Source organism: Erythrolamprus reginae, chromosome 1 (genome assembly GCF_031021105.1).
Source record: "Erythrolamprus reginae isolate rEryReg1 chromosome 1, rEryReg1.hap1, whole genome shotgun sequence".
Taxonomy (NCBI): Eukaryota; Metazoa; Chordata; class Lepidosauria; order Squamata; family Dipsadidae; genus Erythrolamprus; species Erythrolamprus reginae.
The window spans coordinates 2,086,694-2,111,803 of record NC_091950.1 but is presented as its reverse complement, the minus strand read 5'-3'; the positions used below and the strand labels follow the sequence as shown (position 1 = coordinate 2,111,803).

Here is a 25,110-nt window from a genome sequence, read left to right as displayed (position 1 = left end):
GATGCAGAAACATAGCGAAGGTTGACACAAGCTCTCCACCATCCTGGAACTGCAACCAAAGGCACAATCGGCTCCACTACCTGGCCCCACTCAATGTGCTTCTTTTAGCCCATCAGCCCCATGGCATGAACGAGACAACTGGGGGTGCATCCCTGCCTGCCCTTCCTTGCCGAGCGCTGCACCCATGGCTCTGCCCTGCCCAGCTCCACCCTCCACCACATCCCAGGAGACAGCCAGAGCAAGGTGATGCAGTATAGAAAATTATGTTAGGATAGGATTGTATTAAATCTGGATTTCTAGCATAAAAATATATATACTCTGCCTGACCCTGATTCTATAAAACCCAGGACAAGGAAGGGCAATAAACTCGCCTAATCTGCATTCCTGGCAGTTACAATAGGGAAACAAACAGGGCTCAGAATAAACATCTCACAAAGTTTTCAACACTCTGGACAGGACATTATAGGATCAAAGGGGGGGAATTTTCATTGCCTGGAGCACATAAACAAGCACGGCAATTAAGAAAGATTAAGCCAGGTAAAGAAGAAACCTTCAGAGAAATTAGGTGTGAATAAACATCTGCTTTTAGGAAGTTCCAAGGTGATTGTTTCTTGATATCTATGGGAAAGGAAGAACTCAAAGATACGTTTGAAGTTATATGGTTGATGTATCATTTTGACATGTATATGTAATTATACCCCATTTCCTTATGTTCCCAAATAAAAAGGAGTGCATGGCTCTACACAATGTCACTCCACCCAGAGAGAGAATGTGTCCAGGTTCTACTTTCTAGGATTCGCTTTCGTGGGTGACCCCACACACGGCTGTGTTGTACTTAGCCCCTTTTGAGGACATCGTCTTCATTGGGGAGTTTGACAGCATCCACAGCAAGGAGCAGGCAGGAGCCCAGCTGGCACTCAGCTTACCTCTCTTTTCTTTTACATTATTGTATATCCTTAAGCTAGAGCGACCAGATTTGAACCAAAAGCAGGGCACCATTGATGGGGGGTGGGTGGGTGTTTTGATTCCACTCAGGGGGCTGCAGAGATGGCAGGCAGGGGCTTTCTTCATCTCTTCCTTCTCGGGCCACGTGGGGGCTGCAGCTCCAGAGGCTGGGGGCCCCCACCGAGGAGAGAGAGTGGATACAGGGGGAGCCTCTCCTGGCACCTCCCCACCGCAGATTCTGCCAGGTGGACGGGTGGACACCACAGTAAGAAAGCTGGTTTTGGGAGGGGTGGATCAGGCCCTGCCAGTTGCAGCCATCGGGTGGGGAGAAATGGCGCCTGGCTCCACCCCCGGGGCAGGAGAGGTGAGGAGCAGATTTTGTTTCAAATGCACTAAATTCCTTATTGCCCTTCTGTAACGATATTCCAGTGCAGTGATGGGAAAACTTTTCTGAGACCAAGTGCCCAAACCCATGTATTTATCTCTGAATGCCAATAGAGTAATGTACCGTATTTTTCAAACTATAAGACACATCGAGATGGTGTTTTTGTTCTCCCTGGCCCTCCCAGGATCACTTTGCAGGCCTCTTAAACCCTATGCAAAGTCCACTTTTCAGAAAAATCGGTGAAAAACAGGCCAATTTTTCCATGGGGGGAAGCAACAGCAGGGGGTGGGAAGATGATTTAATGGTGAAGCAGAACCATCAAGTACCAGAGGTGGGTTCCTCCTGGTTTGGCTGGTTTGCCCAAACCAGTAGTGACTCACTAGTGATGTCATGATGACATCAGAGAATCAGTTCGCTCAATGCCGGTCTGTAGGCACTGCAGTCCTTTAAAAATTGTTTTAATTCTTTTTCTATTTTTTTTAAAAATCTTCTAAGCATGCCTACAAAAAGAAAGGGGCATTAGCCCCAAATCTCTTTGAGAAGGCTCTCAGGGGCCTCCCAGAAATGTTTTGGACAAGGCTGAGAGGCCCCAAAATGGAACAGAGATTAAACTTGAGCTTAAACAAAAATGGGAGTTTCTTTGACTCACACCAGTCTTGCATGGAGATGGAGCTGGAAAAGGGGAGCATTTTCTTGGCTTTTGTGAGCAGCAAGGGTTCCACTTAGGAGAAGAGCTTTGTTTTCCCTGCAGCCTTCTCTGCTTTTCTTGCCAATGGGAGAAAAAGAATCTGCACAGGTCTCCAAACTCTTTCCTGTTATTACAACTCTGTAAGAAGTTGAGAAGGAAGCAGGAAAGGTGTGGAAGACTTAAGTGGAACAGCAAGTGGCTGCCTTCACTTATTTTATTTATATAAAGTTTTGTGGAGAGGAGGCATCTTCAAGGCTTTTAAGCCCAGTTTTTGATGACTGATTAATCTGAACTGCTGCAAAACTTTTCCTCTCTTGAAGCAGCTTCACGGAGAACTTGACTCACCCCATATGAGCTACAGGGAGGAAGGGAGGGACGTGTTTGAAAACGAAAGGGCATTTTAAAAGAAGGACTGAGGACAAAGCTTTATCGCTCTGTTCCCAAATTCAGACTCTCTTTAGCTTTCAACCTCCCTCACTTCAGCACCGAACGGTAAGTCTCACTTTGAAATATGGGAAGGGTGGATCTTGAGGTCCCTATTTGTGTGGTAAACTTGCCTTGGAGGAACCAGTGCTTTGTCAAAACATGCAGACTTTACAGCTATCGGTAGTTTCCGTGGGGACGAAATGTGTCCTGGAAAGGAAGAGACCGTTCAGCTGAGCTTAAAGTGGGGCTAGAGACAGAGGGTCCTTGATCTCCACCACCAGGCTTTTCGGGAATTCTGCTTGGCTCAAGGCCGCGCTCCTCATGCAGGAACTGCCCTTGATACTGGAGTGAAATAACTACAGAGGCTCTTTCCTTTTCTGGCTTGGGAACTTCAGAGGCATTGTTTCTGGGAAGGGTTTAATTCCTTCGTTCGGCCATTTCCTGTGGTTTCATATATTTTACTTTTATTTTATTTATTTATTTTTGTCAAACAATAACAGGAATGGTAATTTGTACAAATAAACATTAAATAGGTAAGTCCTATCTGAGTCCTTTGGGATTGGGTGGCATAGAAGTCAAATTAATTAAATAAGTAGATATAAAAATAATGATAGAAGACAGTAGAATAGTAGGAGAGGGAGGGTACGCACGATGGTGCTCGTATGCAGGCCCCTTACAGACCCCTTAGAAAGTGGGAGAGGTCAATTGTAGATAATCTATGGTTAAAGGTTTGGGCCTTGGGAGTAGAATCCACAGAGTCAGGTAGAGCATTCTAGGCGTTGATTACTCTGTTGTAATATAGACAAACTCTCCTGGCTTATGCTGTGTAGAGTTCTGGTGCTGTCTTTGCTGTTAATGTTTCACCAAATGCTTCAGCAGAAGAAGTGAGGATTTGCTCTTTGTCCCTGCCTGGCAAAAGCTCTTCTGGCCTCCAGAGGTGCCAACTGTGGAAGAAGAAGATAAATAAGGCAATGGGTCCAGATGGCATCCACCCCAGAGTTCTTAAAGAACTCAGATCTGTCATTGCTACCCCCCTGATTGATTTGTTTAACCAATCCTTGTTAACAGGAGAAGTTCCTGAGGATTGGAGAATGGCCAGTGTTGTGCCTATTCACAAGAAGGGCAGTAGAGAAGAAGCTGGTAACTACAGGCCAGTTAGCTTGACATCAGTTGTAGTTAAAATGATGGAGACTCTACTCTACTCAAAAAGAGGATAAATCAGCACCTAAAAAACAATAACTTATTAGACCCAAATCAGCATGGCTTTACTGAAGGCAAATCATGTCAGACTAATCTCATTGATTTCTTTGACTATGTCACAAAGGTGTTGGATGAAGGTGGTGCCGTGGATATTGCCTACCTGGACTTCAGCAAAGCCTTTGATACGGTTCCACATAAAGAGCTGATAGATAAATTAGTGAAGATTGGACTTAATCCCTGGATAGTTCAATGGATTTTCAGCTGGCTGAAGCGTAGACATCAGAGAGTTATTGTTAATGGCGAGTATTCTGAGCAGAGTCAGGTTACAAGCGGTGTGCCACAAGGATCTGTTCTGGGTCCTATTCTTTTTAATATATTTGTGAGTGACATAGGGGAAGGTTTGGTAGGGAAAGTTTGCCTATTTGCCGATGACTCTAAAGTGTGCAATAGGGTTGATATTCCTGGAGGCGTCTGTAATATGGTAAATGATTTAGCTTTACTAGATAAATGGTCTAAGCAATGGAAACTGCAGTTTAATGTTTCCAAATGTAAAATAATGCACTTGGGGAAAAGGAATCCTCAATCTGAGTATTGTATTGGCAGTTCAGTGTTGGCAAATACTTCAAAAGAAAAGGATTTAGGGGTAGTGATTTCTGACAGTCTCAAAATGGGTGAACAGTGCAGTCAGGCGGTAGGGAAAGCAAGTAGGATGCTTGGCTGCATAGCTAGAGGTATAACAAGCAGGAAGAGGGAGATTCTGATCCCACTATATAGAATGATGGTGAGACCACATTTGGAATACTGTGTTCAGTTCTGGAGACCTCACCTACAAAAAGATATTGACAAAATTGAACGGGTCCAAAGACGGGCTACAAAAATGGTGGAAGGTCTTAAGCATAAAACGTATCAGGAAAGACTTAATGAACTCAATCTGTATAGTCTGGAGGACAGAAGGAAAAGGGGGGACATGATCAAAACATTTAAATATATTAAAGGGTTAAATAAGGTCCAGGAGGGAAGTGTTTTTAATAGGAAAGTGAACACAAGAACAAGGGGACACAATCTGAAGTTAGTTGGGGGAAAGATCAAAAGCAACATGAGAAAATATTATTTTACTGAAAGAGTAGTAGATCCTTGGAACAAACTTCCAGCAGTTGTGGTAGATAAATCCACAGTAACTGAATTTAAACATGCCTGGGATAAACATATATCCATCCTAAGATAAAATACAGAAAATAGTATAAGGGCAGACTAGATGGACCATGAGGTCTTTTTCTGCCGTCAGACTTCTATGTTTCTATGTTTCTAAGAAAAGAGGTCTTGCATCCTGGGAGGGGGGGTGCAAGGCATTATGAGCCAGATGCAGAGAGCCGGACCTCCATCATCGCTCAATTTGTGGGGCTTCTGTTTAACTTTGAACAGCTGGACAGAAGGCAAAGGCAGGGGTGGGCAACAGGCAGGACGGGGTGGAAAGCAATTCCACCAGCAGAAATGAAGATGCGTGCGCAGCTCCAGTTGATCGGCGGCTGTCACTTCCTGGATTTCTAGTTTTCTCCCCCACCCTCGCTTGTGCCTCCCGTGCACCCCTCTCATGTGACAAAACCACCCACCCCTCCTCGTGTGCCCCTGCAGCCTCCCCACCAGCCCACTTACTATTAAGGCGGTGAGGAGGGAGCAGCAAACAGCCCTTTGCTAGCCTACTAGTGCATTCTAGTCACTGCACATGCACACCAAGAAACTGGAGGTCCCATGGCTGCTGCCTGCCCTGCCCAGCCACATGGCTCCACATGCCTCCTGTGGGGGAGGATTGGAGCCTTAAACCCAAGCCATAGCAGAAAATATTCCGACCATGACAAGGGCAAGATATCTAAGCTCCTTAAATTCAGGTCATTGCTCAACTGCTCCAATAGAAATACCATGGTGGGAGTGTGGCCCCCCTCATGACTCAGACCTGGAATTACCTGGGTCAGGTACATGGTTGCCATGGTGACCATGAACCTCTGCACTAATCCAGAGGATTCACCGAGTGATGGTATATTGAAGTCCCCCAAGACTTTAATTCTGGGGGACTCTACCGCCAACCCCACCACCTCCTCCTGTAGTGTAGGCAGGGCTGTTGACCCACAGCTGGGAGGGAGGTACAGTGATCCCCCGTTTATTGCGTCCCCAACCATTGCGAACAGGGTACTTCGCTATTTTTCAACCCGGAAGTCAAAAATACCATCTACGCATGCGTGCCGGGCACGCATGCGTAGATGGCAGCGGCTTCCCTGGGTCTTCCCCCTCTTGCTGGCGTCAGCGAGGAGTTTCCCCACCGCCCACGCAAACTCCTCGCTGACGCCCGCCCTTCGCCCGCCCACGCCGTTCATTCTCGCCGGTTTTGAGCTGAGTCCGGAAGCGAATTCGCTTCCGGACTCAGCTCAAAACCGCCGATAGCAAGCGGCAAGGAACGGCTTGTCTCGGCGCTTTCGAGCTGTCAGCTCGAAAGCGCCGAGACAAGCCATTCCTTGCCGCTTGCTATCGGCGCTTTTGAGCTGTCCGGAAGCGAATTCGCTTCCGGACTCAGCTCAAAACCGCCGATAGCAAGGGGGGGCTGCTAGGAAGCCCTCCATGCCGGCGGCAAACAGCCGCCCCGCCCCCAATCTTCGGCTCCTCGCTAGCGCTGTGGGAGTAAAAACACCGTCTGCACATGCGCAGACGGTGTTTTTACTTCCGCATCGCTACTTCGCGAAAACCCGCTCGTTGCGGGGGCTCCTGGAACGGAACCCTCGCAACGAGCGGGGGATCACTGTATATGGACAACAAGCCCACGTGAACCCCTAGGTCCAACTTCACAAAGGGGGACTCACAACTAGCCCTCTCAGAAGCAGAGAGTCTGTGCAGGCTGAAGGTCTTCTTGGCTTTAATAGCCACTCTTCCCCCCCTTCCCTGGGGTTGCAGCTGGTGCCACACATGAAACCTGGCTGGGCACATTTCAAAGAGAAGAACCTCTCCCTCTGGGCCCAGCCAGGTCTCAGTCACAAAAGCCAGGTCGGCCTCCTCATTTGTTGGAAGAAATATCTTTCGTTCAGCTCCAAGTGGGGAGAAAGAGCCTGGAAACACGGAGGCTGGTTGAAAAGATGATGTGAAGCAAAAAAAAAAATTAAATTCTTTTATTATTATTTTTTAATTCTCCTGAGCATGCACAGAAGCCTAGTTTCTGGCACTGTGGTGTTGCCCTCTTCTATTTGCCTTTTTTTGGGGTGGATTTTTTGGGACTGCATATGTACACACATTCCCACATGACGTGGAAGGAAGCAAACCAGCAGCGAGGTAAATCAGAACCCACCTTTGCCAAGCACATATGATTCTGGGTAGCTGACCACATGGAGTGGAGAGTGAGACATATATATACCCTCTCTTGGGTTTTGGACTTGAGTTTCCTGTTCTGTGCAAGAATATGGGGCTGTGCAGGGGTCATAGCTTAGGTTGTCTGAGCTATGTTTGGTTGACCTTTGCTGGGTGATGCAATGAAAGGGCAGTTTCTATTGTGTTGAGTGGCTTTGCCCCAAAGGATAATCCCATCGTCCTGGAGCTGAAGTTCTTATGTTTTGTAGATAGGCTGGCCCAGTCCTTCTCAATGGGCACCAAATATCCACCTGGGGGACAGGGAGCTCTGAGTTTCTGCCTTTAAAAACATGGTTCTTCTTTAGAACAAAAAATAGAATATTATGCCTTATTAAATATTTCCTAAAATTAAATATTAAATATTTCCTCAAAGAGTAGTAGATCCTTGGAACAAACTTCCAGCAGATGTGGTAGATAAATCCACAGTAACTGAATTTAAACATGCCTGGGATAAACATATATCCATCCTAAGATAAAATACAGAAAATAGTATAAGGGCAGACTAGATAGACCATGAGGTCTTTTTCTGCCGTCAGACTTCTATGTTTCTATGTTTCTATATTTCATTCTTCCAAGAAGGGATGGGGACTGACTTTCTACATGTTCAATGTTGACCACATGTCCACAACACTTGAACAGTTTTTTCCCGAACGCCATCACTCTACTAAACAAATAATTCCCTCAACACTGTCAGACTTTCTACTAAATCTGCACTTCTATTCTACTAGTTTTCCTCATCATTCCTATCACCCATTTCCTCCCATGTTGACTGTATGACTGTAACTTGTTGCGTATATCCTAAGATTTTTATTAATATTGCTTCTTCATTGCTTATTTGACCCCTATGACAATCATTAAGTGTTGTACCACATGATTCTTGACAAATGTATATTTTATTTTATGTACGTTGAGAGCATATGCACCAAGACAAATTCCTTGTGTGTCCAATCACACTTGGCCAATAAAATTCTATTCTATTCTATTCTATTCTAGTTGCCCTCTGGCTTCTCGACTTTCCTTGCCTGGCTAGCTTCTAATGTATCTACAAAAAGAAAGGGGAATTAGCCCCAAATCTCTTTGAGAAGGCTCTCAGGGGCCTTCCAGAAATGTTTCTGAAAAGGCTGAGAGGCCCCAAAATGGAACAAAGACTAACTTGAGCTTAAACAAAAATGGGGGTTTCTCTGACTCAGACCAGCCACACCAATCTTGCATGGAGATGGAGCTGAAAAAGGGGAGCATTTTCTTGGCTTGTGTGGGCATCAAGGGTTCCACTTAGGAGAAGAGCTTTGTTTTCCCTGAAACCTTCTCTGCATTTCTTGCAAATGGGAGAAAAAGAATCTGCACAGGTCTCCAAACTCTTTCCTGGTATCACAACTCTGGAGAAAGAAGCAGGAAAGGTGTGGAAGACCTAAGTGAAACATCAAGTGGCTGCCTTCACTTATTTTATTCATTTAAAGCTTTGGGGAGACAAGGCATCTTCAAGGCAGCTGCACAGGAAAAGTAACTCACCGAATATGAGCTATAGGGAGGAAGGGAGGAGCACGTTTGAAAACAAAAGTGCTTTTTAAGAGAAGGACTGAGGACAAAGCTTTACCCCTCTGTTGACAAATTGAGAATCAATTTAGCTTTCAACCTCCCTCACTTCACCAGAATGGTAAGTCTCACATTGAAAACCTTAAATATGGGAAGGGTGGATCTTGAGGAACCTATTTGTGTGGTAGAGTTGCCTTGGAGGAACCAGTGCTTTGTCAAAACATGCAGACTTTACAGCTATGGGTAATTTTTGCAGGGACGAAACATGTCCTGGAAAGGAAGTGCTTGAATGGGGCTGGAGAAGGAGGGCCCCTGACCTTGAATTGCACTGGATACTGGGATGAAATAACTTGAGAGGCCCCTTCCGTTCCTGGCTTGTGAACTTCTAAGGCATTTTTTTCTGGGAAGTTTTTAATTCCTGTGGTTTCATATAGACAAAGTCTTCTGGCTTATCAGTGTGCTGACATGCGGTGTAGAGTTCTGGTGTTGTTTTTGCTGTTAATGTTTCACCAAATGCTTCAGCAGAAGAAGCGAGGATTCGGGTGTTGGTCCCTGCCTGGCCAATGCTGTTCTGGCCCCCAGGTGCCCAAAAGAAAAGGGGTCTTGCATCCTGGGAGGGGGGTGCAAGGAATTAGGGGCCAGATGCAGAGGGTGGGACCGCCATCATTGCTCAATTTGTGGGGCTTCTGTTTGACGCTGAAGAACCAGACCGAAGGCAAAGGAGAGCGGGGTGGTTTGAAAGCCCCAAGTCAATGAAATGGCTCATGGCATTTTTTTGGGTGCCCAGAATGAAATATGACTTCAGAATTAAATATGACTTCAGCAACCGAGTTGTCGAAGCGTGGAACTCATTACCTGACTCAGTAGTGTCAACCCCTAAGCCCCAACATTTTTCCCTTAGACTCTCCACGATTGACCTCTCCAGGTTCCTTAGAGGTCAGTAAGGGGCGTGCATAAGTGCCCCAGTGTGCCTTCCGTCCCCTGTCCAATTGTCTCTCCTTCTCTCATTTATCTTTTCTTCCTTTCAAATACATTCACCTATACTTTTATATATTTTCTTTTCTTCTATTCTTTTCTTTACTTATATTATTACATGTCTTTCTCTTCAATGTGTATTATGTATTGGACAAAATAAATGAATGAATGAATGAATGAATGAATGAATGAATGAATAAATAAATAAATAAAGTCCTACATGAGAAATTGAACTTTACTGTCATTTAAGGATTTTATGGGGCAGCCCAAATCATTTCTAACTGGGCAATGCTCATTAATAAAAATAATAAAAAACATATGAGGAAAGGTTGCAGGAATTGGGCAGGGAGAATCTAGCAAAGAGGAGGTCCAGGGGGGACATGGTAGCAGTCTACAAATACTTGAGAGGCTGCCACAGGGAGGAAGGGAACACATTGTTTTACAAAGCACCAGAGAGCCAGACCAGGAGCAATGGGTGAACGCTGTCCAAGGAGAGATTCAACCTGGAAATAAGGAGGAACTTTCTGACAGTGAAAGCGATCATCCAGTGGAATGGCTTGCCTGCAGAGGTGGTGAACGCTCCAACACTTGAGACTTTCAAGAAAAGACTGGACTGCTATTGGACTAGTGTGATGTAGGGTCTCCTATAAGTCCTTCCAACTCTAACAACAGCAACAACAACAACAATATCAAAAGCAACACCCCCTCCCTAGGTCGTGGGATTAAGGTGGTTTTTTTTACCATTGGTTCTGTGTGTGCGACTTGGTGGGCATGGCAGGGGAAAAATACTGCAATATCTCCATTTTCTCCCAAACAGCTGGAATCGGGAGGCAGAGAATAGCTCAGGTGGAGCCACCCTAGGTGGGTTCTCTACTCAAAATTACTGCTGCCCATTCTCCAGACCTGGTCAGAACCTGCTGAATACCACCTCTGCCCCCCTCCCAATGTAACATCAATATCACAATGTAGGCTCATCATAATTAAAGATTTCTGCTATAACTAATAGCCATCGTATTATGTCTATTCAATCGGAGTCTGTTAACCGAAGTCCATTTAAACTGAGGCCTTACTTTGTCACTGTTCTGTCTGGGTTCCCCCAGACCTCAACACCAACTGGAAAAAACAGCCAGACACTCTGGTAAAAGCCAAAAGTATTTTATAGCTGGAAAAAATAAGCACAGAGGAAAACCTGTTCTTCCCAACAGACAGGCTATAATACGTTACAGCAGGGTCCTGATGTCCAGACAATACAGTAAGCTTCTTGCTGGCACCCCCCCCCCCCCAAGGTTTCAATAGTCAAAGGCACAAACCAGGATTCCAAGACGCCAAAGTTCACAGCCAGGTCCCACGACTCTCAAAGATAAAACTCCACAAGCCAGGAAGGGTGGGTCTGCCTTTTAGCCTTTCCCAAGAGCACCACACCCAAACCCAGCTGTTGCCTCTTTAATGCTGAAAGTACTTAGCCAATTGATTCCGTCTCTGAGTAGCTCTTCTTTGTCGCAGATCAATTATGGCTTGTGCATTTTCCTCTAAGGAATCCAGGCTGCTTGCTGGGGAGAGCTCCCCCTGGTGGGACTCTGGCTGTCCTCCCTCTTCTTCAGCCTGGGATTCCTCCTCCTTGTCTGTCTGCACCTCCTGTTCCTCAGCCTCTCCCTCTGAGCTGGAAACCGACAGAAGGTCAGCCGTTCCCTGAGGGGCCTCAGACGGAACCACAACAGTCACTATCAGAAGTTAGAGAACCTTGAGAGTCCTTTCTATATCGTTTTCTCATCCATTTATTTATTTATTAAATTTGTATGCCAATAATAATAATAATAATAATAATAATAATAATAATAATAATAATAATAATAATAATACAGCAGGAGAGAGCAGAATTGAGGAGAAGCAGCTAGAGAATTAGTGAAATACGAAGATCTAAAAATCGAGCTGCAACGACTCTGGCATAAGCCAGTGAAAGTGGTCCCAGTGGTACTAGGCACGCTGGGCGCAGGGCCAAAGGATCTCAGCAGACATTTGAAAACCATTGGAATTGACAAAGTCTCCATCTGTCAATTGCAAAAGGCCACTTTACTGGTATTGGCACACATAATTCGCCACTACATCACACAGTCCTAGGTGCTTGGGAAGTGCCCGACTGGTGAGGAAATATGAAATCCAGCACAGTGATCTCGTTTGCTGTGTTGTATTGACATAACAACAACAACAATAATAATAATAATAACAACAACAGCAATAATAATTAATTAATTAGATTTGTATGCCGCCCCTCTCTGAAGACTCTGAGTGGCTCACAGCAATAATAAACAGTGTAGAAATCAAATGCTTAAAAACCCCTTGTCATTAAAATAGACACACAACCCAATCATACACACATAAACAGTAATAGCTATTGGATAAATCAATTACCCCATGCCTGGCGACATAGGTGGGTTTTCAGAGACTTACAAAAGGCGAGGGCAGTGAGAGAGGTTCTAATCTCCAGGGGAGTTGATTCCAGAGGGCTGGGGCCACCACAGAGAAGGCTCTTCCCCTGAGTCCCACCAGATGGCATTAGTCGATGGGACCTGGAGAACAAAAACTCTGTGGGACCTAGTCGGCCGCTGGGATTCATGCAGCAGAAGACAGTCTCAGAGGTATTCTGGTCCGATGCCATGTAGGGCTTTATAGGTCATTAGCAACAATTGTGACCGGAAACTAATCAGCAGCCAGTGCAGGCCACGAGTGTTGACGAGACATGGGCATATCTAGGGAAGTCCATGATTGCTCTCACAGCTGTATTCTACATGATCTGAAGTTTCTGAACACTCTTTAAAGTTAGCCCCATGTAGAGAGCATTGCAGTAGTTGAACCTCGAGGTGATGAGGGCATGAGTGACTGGGAGCAGAGACTCCCTGTCCAGATAGGGCTGCAACTGGTGCACCAGGCGAACCTGGGCAAACACACTCCATGGAACAGTTGAAAGATGGTGTTCTAATGTTAGCTGTAGATCGAGGAGCAAGCCCAAGTTGCGGACCCTCTCCAAGGAGGTCAATAATTTCCCCCCCAGGGTAATGGATGGACAGATGGAAGTGTCATGGGAGGCAAAACCCACAGCCACTCTGTCTTGTCAGGGTTGAGTTTGAGCCTATTGACACCAATCCAGACACTAACAGCCTCCCAGCACCGGCACATCACTTCCACTGTTTCACCGACTGGACACTGGGTGGAGATGTACAACTGGGTATCATCAGCATACTGATGATACCTCATCCCATGTCCTTGGATGATCTCACCCAGCAGTTTCATATAGATATTAAATAGCAGGGGGGAGAGGAGCAACCCCTGAGGCACCCCACAAGGGAGAAACCTAGCGGTCGACCTCTGAACCCCCATTAACACTGACTGTGACCGACCAGAGAGGTAGGAAGAGAACCACTGAAGAACAGTGCCTCCCACTCCCAGCCACTCCAGCTGGTGCAGAAGGATACCATAGTCGATGCTATCAAAAGCAGCGGAGAAGTCAAGAAGCGCCAGGGCAGAGGATAAACCCCTGTCCCGGGCCCGCCAGAGATCATCCATCAGCATGACCAAAGCAGTTTCCTTATTGTAGCCAGGCCTGAAACCTGACTGCTGAGGGCCTAGATAATCGGCTTCATCCAAGGAACCCTGGAGCTGGAGCGACATAATCTTCTCGACAACCTTCCCCATAAAGGGAAGGCTGGAGACTGGATGATAGTTATTAAGTACGGATGGGTCCAGGGAAGGCTTCTTGAGGAGGGGGCATACGAGTGTCACCTTGTAGGGAGCCAGAAAGGACCCCTCACTCAGAGAAGCATCAACAATCTCCTGGACCCAGCTCCATGTCACCTCCCTTCTGGCTGAAACCAGCCAGGAGGGACACAGATCCAGTAAACAGGAGGTGGAACTCACAGCTCCAATAGCCTTGTCCACTTCATCAGGTGTCACCAAGTCACCTCAACTGACTCATCAGCTGACACTGCTATCCAATCAGAGTCAAGGTCCATTCGAATCCGAGCAACTTTATCAACAAAAAACAAGTTAAAGTCCTCAGCACTGCTCTGCAAGGCTCCCCCAACTCACCCATGATTAAGAAGGGAGTGGGTCACCCTGAACAGAGCAGCCAGGTGGGATTCCACTGATGCAATCAAGGCAGCATGGTATGCGCATCTTGCTGCCTTGAACACCACTTTGTAAGTCTTAATATGATCTCTTACAAGTGTTCGATCAGACACAGATTTTCTTTTCCTCCACTGCTTCTCCAGACGTCTCTTCTGGCATTTCAACACCTGGAGTTCCTTGGTAAACCAAGGAGTTCTCCATGGTCTAGTGCCAAAGAGAGGTCACAATGGTGCAATCCGGTCAAGAGCCTCTGTTGCAGCCTTGTTCCAGGCCACGGCAAGGGACTCTGCTGAACTGTGAATGAGTGAATCTGGTAAAACCCAAGCACCCTCTGAAAGCCCTCTGGGTCCGTCAGGCATCGGGGCAGAAGCATCTAGTTGGTTCTGCCTCCCTGTGGGGGTGGGGATTGGAGCCTAAAAGTCAAGTCGTGGTAGAAAATAGTCTGACCATGACAAAGGCAAAACATCTAAGCCCTTTAGTCTCAGATCATCACTCAATTGATATGAGAGAAATATCATGTCGGGTGCATGTCCCCCCTCGTGAGTTGGACCCTGAACTACTTGAGTCAGGTCCATGGCTGTCATGGTTGCCATGAACTCCTGTGCCAACCCAAAGGATTCACCGAGTGATGGTAGGATAAAGTCCCCCAAGACAATAAGTCTGGGGAACTCTACCACCAACCTGGCTACCTCCTCGAGCAGCACAGGCAGGGCTGTTGACATGCAGCTGGATGTCAGGTATGTAAGCAACCTGAACCCCTACGTCCAGCTTCACCAAGAGCAACTCACAACCTGCAAGCTCAGGAGCATGAGTCTACATAGGCAAAAAGTCTCCTTGGCCACTCCTCCCCCCTTCCCTGGGATCACGGCTGATGTCATATCTGAAACCTGGCTGGGCAAATTTCAGACAGAGGAACTCCTCCCTCTGGGCCAAGCCAGGTTTCAGTCACACATACCAGGTCGGCCTCCTCCACCAAGATCAAATCCTGGATGAGGAGAGCCTTGTTTACCACTGTCCTGGCATTGAGTAGCAGCAGCTTAAGCCCAGGGCTCATATTACACTCCTCACCAATACCCCGGGTTGAACTCATGGGGCTGGAACAAGGGATTGCTTTCAAGCAGCAATCTGTTCTTCCCCCGGAATAGTGTGTCCCATGGCTCCTGCCATATCTGCCTCTCCCCAGCAGCACCAGAATCTTCTGGCCCTCTACCACCCCAGAGATAGGCTCCCCCATCCCTCCCGCCTCTCCGTCGCCAGGCAATCTAACCTTCCCATCTATACTATATCCATTCATTTCATACACACCATCCAACTCATCCCAGGTATCCCAAGTATCTATCATTATCCCCCCTAATAATTTAGCTAAAACAGCAAAGATTTTAAAAAACTAAAAATCCCATCAACAATTAATACTACAGTTACTATAAACAAATGCTAAAATAATTATAAGTACTAATGAGTGAGAGCAACAAAAATATAGGGAATAATCAATTAGTTAGCAGATCATTAATCGGTCAGCAGCAAGATGGTGCCAGACTCTAAGTCAGCTGAGTTCTAGAATGTCCAGCGGGAAATATCCAAGTTACTGGGTATGGTGATCTCTTTGATTCTGGCCATTGCCACCGAACAGCACTCTCAGTTCCTTTCTGTATATCTCAGTTGTTGTCTTGAGCTCCTCCATCTCCATGGCACCCCCGACTCTCACTGGGCATCCTGGTCGCCCTCCAGTATCCGCCATTCTTGCTGGGTGACATTTCTGACTCTCCACACTCTTAGTGGCTCCCTACAGCCTCCACACAGCCTCCATTCAGACTCGGCACAGCCCATCGATGTTCTGGATACTCTCCTTGGCCTCCTCCTTATCGACAGCGACTGACCCAGCTTCTCTATACCAGTGTTTCCCAACCTTGGCAACTTGAAGATATTTTGACTTCAACTCCCAGAATTCCCCAGCCAGCGAATGCTGGCTGGGGAATTCTAGGAGTTGAAGTCCAGGTATCTTCAAGTTGCCAAGGTTGGGAAACACTGCTCTATACAGGCCCTTAACCCAACAGATCCTCTGATGCCGAGTGCTCCCACCATTCAGCGCCCCCGCATCCCAGATCCATCTGGTGGACCAGGGCTGGTTCGGTTGTGTTGATCACCCCCGGTACCGGTGATCCGAATCTCTCATCTCCTGGGCCGTTTCAGCTCGATTTAATCTCTGAGCTCAGTCTTTCGGCAATGCGGCAGTGCAGCTTAGTTTTTAACGGTGGCCGCCATTTTCCGAGCCCTAGCTGATCGGCTCCAAAACACCTCTGTGGTCGATATTAATCTAAAGCGCCACAGAGAAACACCGCTCCGGGGGCTTTTGAGACGGGGGCTTCTCACCTCTCTGGAGCTACTAGAACTGACTGCTGGTTTAGATTAAATCTTCCTATATTTACAACATTTCGCCGTAGTCCAGTGGAGCAGCAACCACCTTCCTCCTTCCTGCTGCTCCACCGAAACTAAAGACTCCATTTATTTTATTTGTTTTATTTGTTTTATTTGTTTTATTTGTTTTATTTGTTTTATTTGTTTTATTTGTTTTATTTGTTTTATTTGTTTTATTTGTTTTATTTGTTTTATTTGTTTTATTTGTTTTATTTGTTTTATTTGTTTTATTTGTTTTATTTGTTTTATTTGTTTTATTTGTTTTATTTGTTTTATTTGTTTTATTTGATTTTTATGCCACCCTTCTCCTTAGACTCAGGGCGGCTTACAACATGTTAGCAATAGCACTTTTTTAAACAGAGCCAGCCTATTGCCCCCAATCTAATCTAATCTAAATCCGTTGAGAATTGCAGGGAATAGTAGAAAATGAAGAAACTGTTTGAGAACATTTCACTGAGGCAGCCTTTGTCGGCACCATCTTGGATAATTATGATAATTATGATTTATGATAGCTTGCAGTTTTGAGTTAATGATTATATTTTGATATTAACTTGTAAATGCAAAATGGGTATGAATAAAGGCATTATAGAGGCATTTAAAGCTTTAATAAACTATATAGGAAAATGCATATATTGGGGTGTCCCCCTCAATGTAACAACAATAGCACAATGTAGGCTCATCACAATTAAAGATTGCTGTCCATTTATGTGCTGCTATAACTCATAGCCATCGTATTAGATCTATTCAATTGGAGACTGCTAACCCAAGTCCATTTAAACTGAGGCTTTACTTTATCACTATCAGAAGTAAGAGAACCTTTTACAAGACTGAAAACCTCTTCAAAGTATATCTATATACACCAGGGGTGTCAAACTCAAGGCTCATGGGCAGCATCAGGCCCACAGGGTGCATAATTCTGGCCTGTGGGAATAAGAAAGGACCAACGGCAGTGCTTCTGCCAGCCAAAATCGGCTGTGGGTGGGCAGCAGTGGGCTTTTTTGGCCCGCTTTCAGCCCCCGTGCCCTCCTGACAGCCAAAAATGGGCTATAATGGACTGTGCATGGACTGTTTTTGGCCTCAACAGCCTCCTACAGCAGTCTGGCAGCCGAAAACAGTTATGTTTCTCTCTCTCTCTCTCTCTCTTTAAAAATATTTTTTATTATAACTTTTCAAAAGTTTTACAAAGGTAAGGACAAAGACTAACAATAAAATAAACACATGTAACAAAAAAGTGACAAAACAAAGCTGAAAAAAACAATATAGTATAATACAAGTAATACAAATAATGTAGAAAGAAAAAAAGAAAACACATGCAACATTATAATTAAAATTTAGCTAATATTCGCTTCCTTGACATCAGTATAATATTAATATTTATGGATTTATATTTTTTTATTTTTTCAAGCCATATATACAGTCTCTCCCATATGATATATATTTCTTTCTTTTGTTCATTACGTAGTTTTTGCGTGAGTTTGCTCATTTCTGTGGATTCTAGTATTTTATTAATGACCATTGTTTCGGAGGGCATGTGTTCATGTTTCCATTTTTGTGCTATTGCTAATCGAGAGGTTGTTAGTATGTGTATCATTAAGTAATAGTGTACTCTTGATTGTTTTCCTCTTATTAGTGGCTGGTGTTCTCTTGCTTCCATATCCAGGAATTAGCTTCTTTTTGGACTGAGGGGCCAGGAGAATAAGAGGTTTCCCGGGGAAGGTTGCAGCTGCTGGCGAAAGCAAGCGTCCTTGGTGAGTACAGTTGGCCAAGGGGTCTGATCCTGGGGTGGTGATACGTAGAGGTGTGATTGAATACATGTGGGCACGAAGAGCAGGTGGGAAAATGTCTCTATATTTGTGCTGGGTTCTTGTGCACGAGAGCTAATTTAACACACATTTTGGGTGGTGTTGTGGTTAGCTCTGGCCCAGTTCCTGCCCCAAGGACTGTGGAGGTGGGGGAGACATCCACATGCTGCAGGCCTGTTTTGCCCCCGGTGGAATCTGCTGAGGAAGGCTCCTCTGACCAAGAAGACATGAGTGACAGGGAGGAGGAGAGTGGGGCAGACAGCTCAGAAGGAGATCAATTCTCTAGCTCCTCCTTGGATTCGGAACAAGAGTTAATGATACAGCCACGCATGCGGAGAGCGATGCATAGGCAACAACAACTGAGAGATTATTATCAAAGAAAATGAGGCCACCTGTGGTTGGGTGGGGCTGTGGTCCTTAGTGAGGCTGCTATAAAGAGCAGCCTGTGGGTTTGGCCATTGTGGAGGATTATCTGATCGTTGTGTTTCGTGACTGCTTTACTGACTTTGACCTTTTGTGTGCTGATTTTTCCCCGCTTTGAAACTAAACCAGGGCAAAGTGTGTTTCACTTTGTGCAAGAAGGACTGTGAATTGCCTCACAGCTGCAAGCTAAGTATCACAGAACTGATAAGGGACTTGTACAAATTACAAATTACCAGTTTATTTGGAGACCAGTGCTCTTTGCTATACCAAAAGAGGGCTTGGTTTAAGTGAATTTTCATTATAAAGAACATTGTTTTGAATTTTCAAACGTGTGTGTGAAATTGTATCTGTGCATTTTCGGGAGGATTCTACCAGAGAGCCCGACAGAACAGGTGGTGACACTGTTAAGTGAAAGTGTTTAAGGTATTAGTTTAAATATTTAAATATTAAGGCCCGGCTTGCTTATGTTTCACCTCTGGGTGAACGTCTACGACATAATGAAACAGGGGTTTTTTTGTGGAACATATATATGGGTGTTTAGTTTAAACTTAGGGCATAGCATATGCTAGGAATAGGTTTTGTCCACTTAAAACTGACAACAGATGCTGCTGGGGAGTGTTGTGTTTTCTTTTTTTCCTTTTCTCTCCTCCCCCCCCCCCCTGACAAGGGACGTAGGCTGCTTGTAAGTTGTACGTTGAAGGGCAGAACAGTGACTCTATGGGGTGATAGCAGCTGTGCTATGTAGTATTTTGTCCTTTTGCTGGTATTATTTAAGAACTTATAATACATATGGTTATAGTTAGATTGCTGTTAGAGCGGAAAGATGATTGCATGAGGCGTAGGGAAGTCTGCCAGCAATTCTTGAATTCTTGAGAAATAGAGCTTTTGATCAATGTGATTAATAATGGAAGATAAGTGTTTCAGGTGGGCAGATGTTAATTAGAAAGCTTTTTTGTTTGTTGAATTGGAGTTAAGACTCTGTGTGTAGGGTTTATAGTATTGCTTGTTTAAGACAAGGAATGTGAAATTGTGAAGCTGTCTTGAAGTTAAGTGGGTTGCCAGGCTGTGGTTTCTTTTTTAAGGAAGAAAGCTTATGATTGTTGAAGGGATATGATTCTTTCTGGGATTTTTGGTGCAGTAGATTTGAAGGAGAATTGATTTATTGCAGTAGGATTGATCTATAGGCAGCTGGAGATAAGGGGATTTGTGGATATGCTTTTTTTGAGAGAGTGGAGAATTTGAATATTGTGCTGGGATAGATGGCATGTGTTTAATACACAGGCGAAAGGTTTGCAGTTATGTGGCTGAGTTGTTAAGTTTATTTGTTATGTATATTAGAAGGGTGAGGATGCGAAAGAAGTTATAAAGGCTCTTGATGGCTTTATTTGGCAGTTGGAGGGAATTCCGTGTGGGTGAATTCCAAGGTTAGTGTCTAGATGTGGGTATGACAGAGGTTTCTTCCATGTATAGTAGTGTGTATGTTTCACATATGGGGAAATAGAGTTCAATCCTGGGGCAAATAATTGGCAATTTTTATGTTTTCTGATAGAAGAGTTTATCTTGGTTTGAATCAGAGAACTGAGATGGAATGTTAGGCCTACTAAGTTACTACTAATTACCTATTAAGTTACTTTTTAGAAACTTCATCATTACAGAAAAAGCCAATACTGTACCTTTAAAAACCTAGTCAACTTTGAAAAGAAGTTGAATGAAAACATTTTGGCACAAATATATTTAAAAGACACATAGCAGGAATTAGATTTTTTTTAAAAAAAATATTGCCTTTTATATCTGTTGGAAGGAATAGTCTCTTGTTGTATGCCCATAAGAAAATTGCTAGCTGGGAAATTTTGAAAGATACATTTCAACCTACCATCTCACAACATCAAACTGACACCTGCCAGACCACCATCCCACAACAACAAATGGACAACCCTACCACCTCAAACCAAGAACAGCAAAGCGTGCCCCTTACTTCCTCTAACCCAGTGATTTTCAACCTTTTTTGAGCCGTGGCACATTTTTTACATTTACAAAATCTTGGGGCACACCACCAACCAAAATGACACAAAATGAACTCTAACACAGTACATATTATAGATATAGTTGATAATATAGTTTCTAAATGTATTTATACTCACTTAGTGTGAAACCTGGGCCTGTTTCGATGAACACAAAAGTGATATCCTGGCAGGAATGGTAGTTTGGGGACCCATGTTTAATTTCCCCATGGCACACCTGACTATGTCTCATGGCACACTAGTGTGCTGTAGCACACTGGTTGAAAAACACTGCTCTAACCACCCCAAAACCAATCCCCAACACAAGACCAATCTCAAATGTAAAATTAAATGCTAGAAGTTTAGTCAACAAGACATCTGAATTCCTCCTTCTACTTGACACCTCCAAATTTGATATAATTTTTATATGCGAAACATGGCTAAATGCTTCCTACCCAGACTCCATTATCACATAAAAAAACTACCATGTTTTCCGCTCAGACCGTGAATCCTGCAGAGGAGGTGGAGTAGCTATATTCTACAAAAAATCGCCGAACCTAAAAATCCTCAAAGTTGCACAGGATTTATCTGTACCTGAAACTATTGTCTGTGATTTATCCCTAAATACCACAGTCCGCTTCTTACTCTGCTACAGAGCCCTGGACTACGTCATCGAACATGCAAACAAATTATCCACATTACTAACGTGCACAACCAACTGCCCATACCCCATTATCTTCCTTGGAGACCTCAACCTACCACACATTAACTAGTCCTTAAATGAATGCAGCACGGAAACCATTCATTCTACTATATATAATACCGTCACCTATCTGGGACTCGACCAACTAGTAGCTAACAATACCAGACTTGATAACTGTCTGGATCTCATCTTCTGCAACAGCAAAAGTGTAATATATGGCTTAAAAATAACAGAACCATTTTCCAACAGCGACCACAGCATGATAAACTTCAGTCTCAACCTAAGCCATACTATGATCCACCAAAATAATACAACCCCAAAATTCAATTTCAAAAAAGCGAACTACAAACTCATTGAAGCCCACCTCTCAACATTAAACTGGAAAACTCTATTCTCCGAATGCTACATTACTGTTGACCACTACAACACATTCCTACTCCAAATGAAAATTATCACCAGACTTTATGTACCTCTAACATGTACCATAAACAAACAAAAAAAATAACCTCCCCATCTCAATAAGAAAATTACAAACAAGAAAAAAATCTCTGTGGAGGCAAAACAAAAAAGGACAAGTTTCCAACTTCAAAAGCCGATATAAAAGCATTTGCAATCAAATAAAAACAGAATGCCTTAACTACTACAGAAAACAAGAGGAAAACCTCCTACGCACCAAATCTAATAGAGCTTTCTACAACTTTGTCAACAATAAACTCAAAGACTCTAGACCTATCCCACCTCTCAAATGATCCAACAACAAAGAATACCATGATGATTCATCCAAAGCCAACCTCCTCAACTCTTTCTTTGGCTCTGTCTTTGTTAACAGCAATGGGTCATCCCCCAATTTCATCAATCGCACCTCAAAATCCCTCAACGACCTAACCCAAGTAGACTTCACTGAAGACTGAGTTGAAAAAGCATTATGTGACCTTAAACCTTCTCTGTGAGTCGGACCAGATGTCTGTTTGACAGGAATGCTGTAATTTCCCTCCATAGCTGGGTTACAGCATTCCTGTCAAACAGACAACAAGTGGTCAAAATAGGAAGCACCATATCCACCCCCGTCCCAGTTAAAAGCAGTGTTCCCCAAGATAGAGTACTGGGACCAACGCTCTTCATTCTCTACATCAATGACCTTTGCGATTACATCACAAGCAACTCTGTCCTCTTCGCTGACAATGTAAAACTCTTCAACACCACCGATAACACAACTACTCTCCAAAAAGACCTTGACGCTGTTTCTGAGTGGTCTAACACAGGGCAACTCCAAATCTCAACTAGCAAATGCTCTGTCCTACACATTGGGAAGAAGAATCTGAACTCCAAATACGAACTGAATAATCAAATTATCACAGATAATCCCCACTCGGTTAAAGACCTTGGTATACTAATAACAAAAGATTTAAGTGCCAAAGCCCACTGCAACAATATAGCCAAGAAGGCTTCAAGAGCTGTAAACCTAATCCTACGTAGCTTCTGCTCTGGCAATCTCACACTACTTACCTGAGTTTACAAAACTTTTGCCAGACCCATCCTCGAATACAGCTCATCTGTTTGGAACCCATATCGCATCTCAGACATTAACACCCTTGAAAATGTCCAAAGATACTTCACCAGAAGAGCCCTTCACTCCTCCACTCGAAATAGGAATGGGTTAAATACTGTAGTGATGTATTTGACATGTCAGGGTGTCAGTGGAGAAGAAGGGTAGAGTTTCAATGTTGCCAAAGGGAAAATGGATGTGTTTTTGCCACGCTAAAGTAAGCAAAAGTATTCTGTTTTGTTAACAGTCAGTTCTATTGTTTTTCAAAATCATGCTGTTAAGAAAATAAATCTTGTTAAGTGGAGCAGGAGAAGGAATGTGAGAAATGCAGCTAAGAGAGATAAGGACCGAGTGCCTGTATGGAATGTGTTTGAATTACAGGAGAGCAGAGAAATAAATGGAGTTTCTTTACTCATGAAATGATGCATTTAATAAGAGTTATTTGTAATTGCTAAATTTCTACCAGAAACCAGAACATAGCCTAGGCGATGGAATAGGTGACATGCACCAACTTTTGTGAATGAGATAACTTTAATATTGTTTCCTTCAAGTTTCATTTTCCATATTACATTAATTCTCTATTTTTAATTTTAGATCAGATATAATTCCTCATGGCAGAAATGAATAATACTGTGAAAGAAGCTATTTACAAAGCATTGAATGAACTCATTGAGAGTGAATTTAGAGAATTTAAATGGAAGCTAAAGTTAATTGAAGGAAGGCCAGACATTTCTAGAGCTTTACTGGAGAAAGCTGATCGAGAAAAAGTTGTAGATCTCCTGGCTCAACATTATGGAGAAGATGCTCGAGAGGTCTGCATTGATGTTCTTAAAAAATGCAACAAAAATGATCTTGTAAAAAACCTTGAAGAAACTGGACAGAAAGGTAAGAAAATGCAACACAATACAGAAATGTTCTCTCTACTTAAGATTAAGTGGCAACAAAGAGCCATTATCAATTCTTTGCCATGGAATCTTGTTCATCTGATTTGTTGGTGGTGGTTAGGATCAGCAGTGGCTCCGTTGGATTTCTGAGTGGGACTTTCCTTCCAGCCTGAGATTCCTTGTCTTGAGCCTGGAATCAAACCAAGGGGAAGGATCTGTACTGTCACTCAACTTGGCATTTTCCTATCACTGTCAAGGTAAATGGATAGGCCAAGTTCAAACCAAAGATGTCAATTCATTGATCTAGATGTATGGGAGATCTTTAAAAGTTTAATTTAATCCATCCTTTTTTCCATCCTCCATCCCGACATAATACAGTATTAGGGGATCTTATAGGTGGTGATGCTATTGTTGCTACTAGGGAAGAAAGAAGGGCATGTAATGCTGGCTGGAGTCAGAGAACAAAGAAGGGCAGCATTCTTTTAATTCCTTCAATGAATTACCAAAGTGAAACACTTTTCAAATATATTTTTTCTTCAAACATATATTGAGACAAAATCTCCTATCTCTCTCTGTCCGTCCGTCCATCCATCCATCCATCCATCCAATCATCCATCCATCCATCCATCCATCCATCCATCCATCCATCCATCCATCTATCTATCTATCTATCTATCTACCTATCTGTCTATCTTCTATCCATTAAAACAACCAGCAAAAAAGAAACAAACACATATAACAGTGATTGACACTATTGTGGTAAGGAATATATGTTCAATGTGTGTGCTTATGCCCAAAGAATTCCCCAATTATAAATGTATTAAATGTAAACTACATGGGCAACTAGAAGAAAAGGGAAATGATCTAGAGGCAGCTCAAGCCAAACTCCAGCCTACACAATAAGGCTATATTCAAATAAAACCAAATAATGAACAAACAACTCCTAGAGCAGTGATGGCACGCAGATCCATATCTGCTGGCACGCGAGTCGTTTGCCTAGTTCAGCTCCAATGTGCATGTATGTGCTGATAGCTGATTTGTGGCTTACACAGAGGCTCTGAAAGGGCATTTTTTGGGCCTTCAGGGAGCCTCCAGGGGGATGGGGGAGGGCGTTTTCACCCTCTCTCAGTTCCAGGAAAGCTTTGGAAGCCTGGGGAGAGTGAAACACAAGCTTACTGGGCCCACCAGAAGTTGGGAAATAGGCAGTTTCTGGCCTCCATGGGTGTGGGCACTCATGCATGTGTGATAACTCGTATGCATGCTCTTTTGGCACCCAAGGAATAAAAGGTTCACTGTCCTAGAGGAATTGACCCTGTGGCTAAAGGGAAGATAAACAGAAACATAGAAGAGTGATGGCAGAAAAAGACCTCATGGTCCATCTAGTCTGCCCTTATACTATTTCCTGTATTTTATCTTAGGATGGATCTATGTTTATCCCAGGCATGTTTAAATTCAGTTCCTGTGGATTGACCAACCACATCTGCTGGAAGTTTGCTCCAAGCATTTACTACTCTTTCAGTCAAATAATATTTTCTCACATTACTTCTAAACTTTCCCCCAACTAACCTCAGTTGTGCTCCTTGTCCTTGTGTTCACTTTCCTATTAAAAACACTTCTCCCCTGAACCTTATTTAACCCTTTAATATATTTAAATGTTTTGATCATGTTCCCCTTTC

The 25,110-nt window shown here is 43.9% G+C and overlaps 1 protein-coding gene across 1 annotated transcript in view; it reads left to right on the top strand.

The window, feature by feature from the left end:
- Nucleotides 1-8,518: 8,518 nt before the first annotated feature.
- Nucleotides 8,519-25,110, top strand: part of LOC139162802 (NACHT, LRR and PYD domains-containing protein 12-like) — a 111,825-nt gene continuing 95,233 nt past the window's right edge. The window contains 3 exon segments of the mRNA XM_070743605.1: nucleotides 8,519-8,685; nucleotides 17,737-17,824; nucleotides 23,145-23,435. Of these exon segments, the coding sequence (XP_070599706.1) occupies nucleotides 23,162-23,435 (274 nt within the window). The 5' untranslated portion in view covers nucleotides 8,519-8,685; nucleotides 17,737-17,824; nucleotides 23,145-23,161.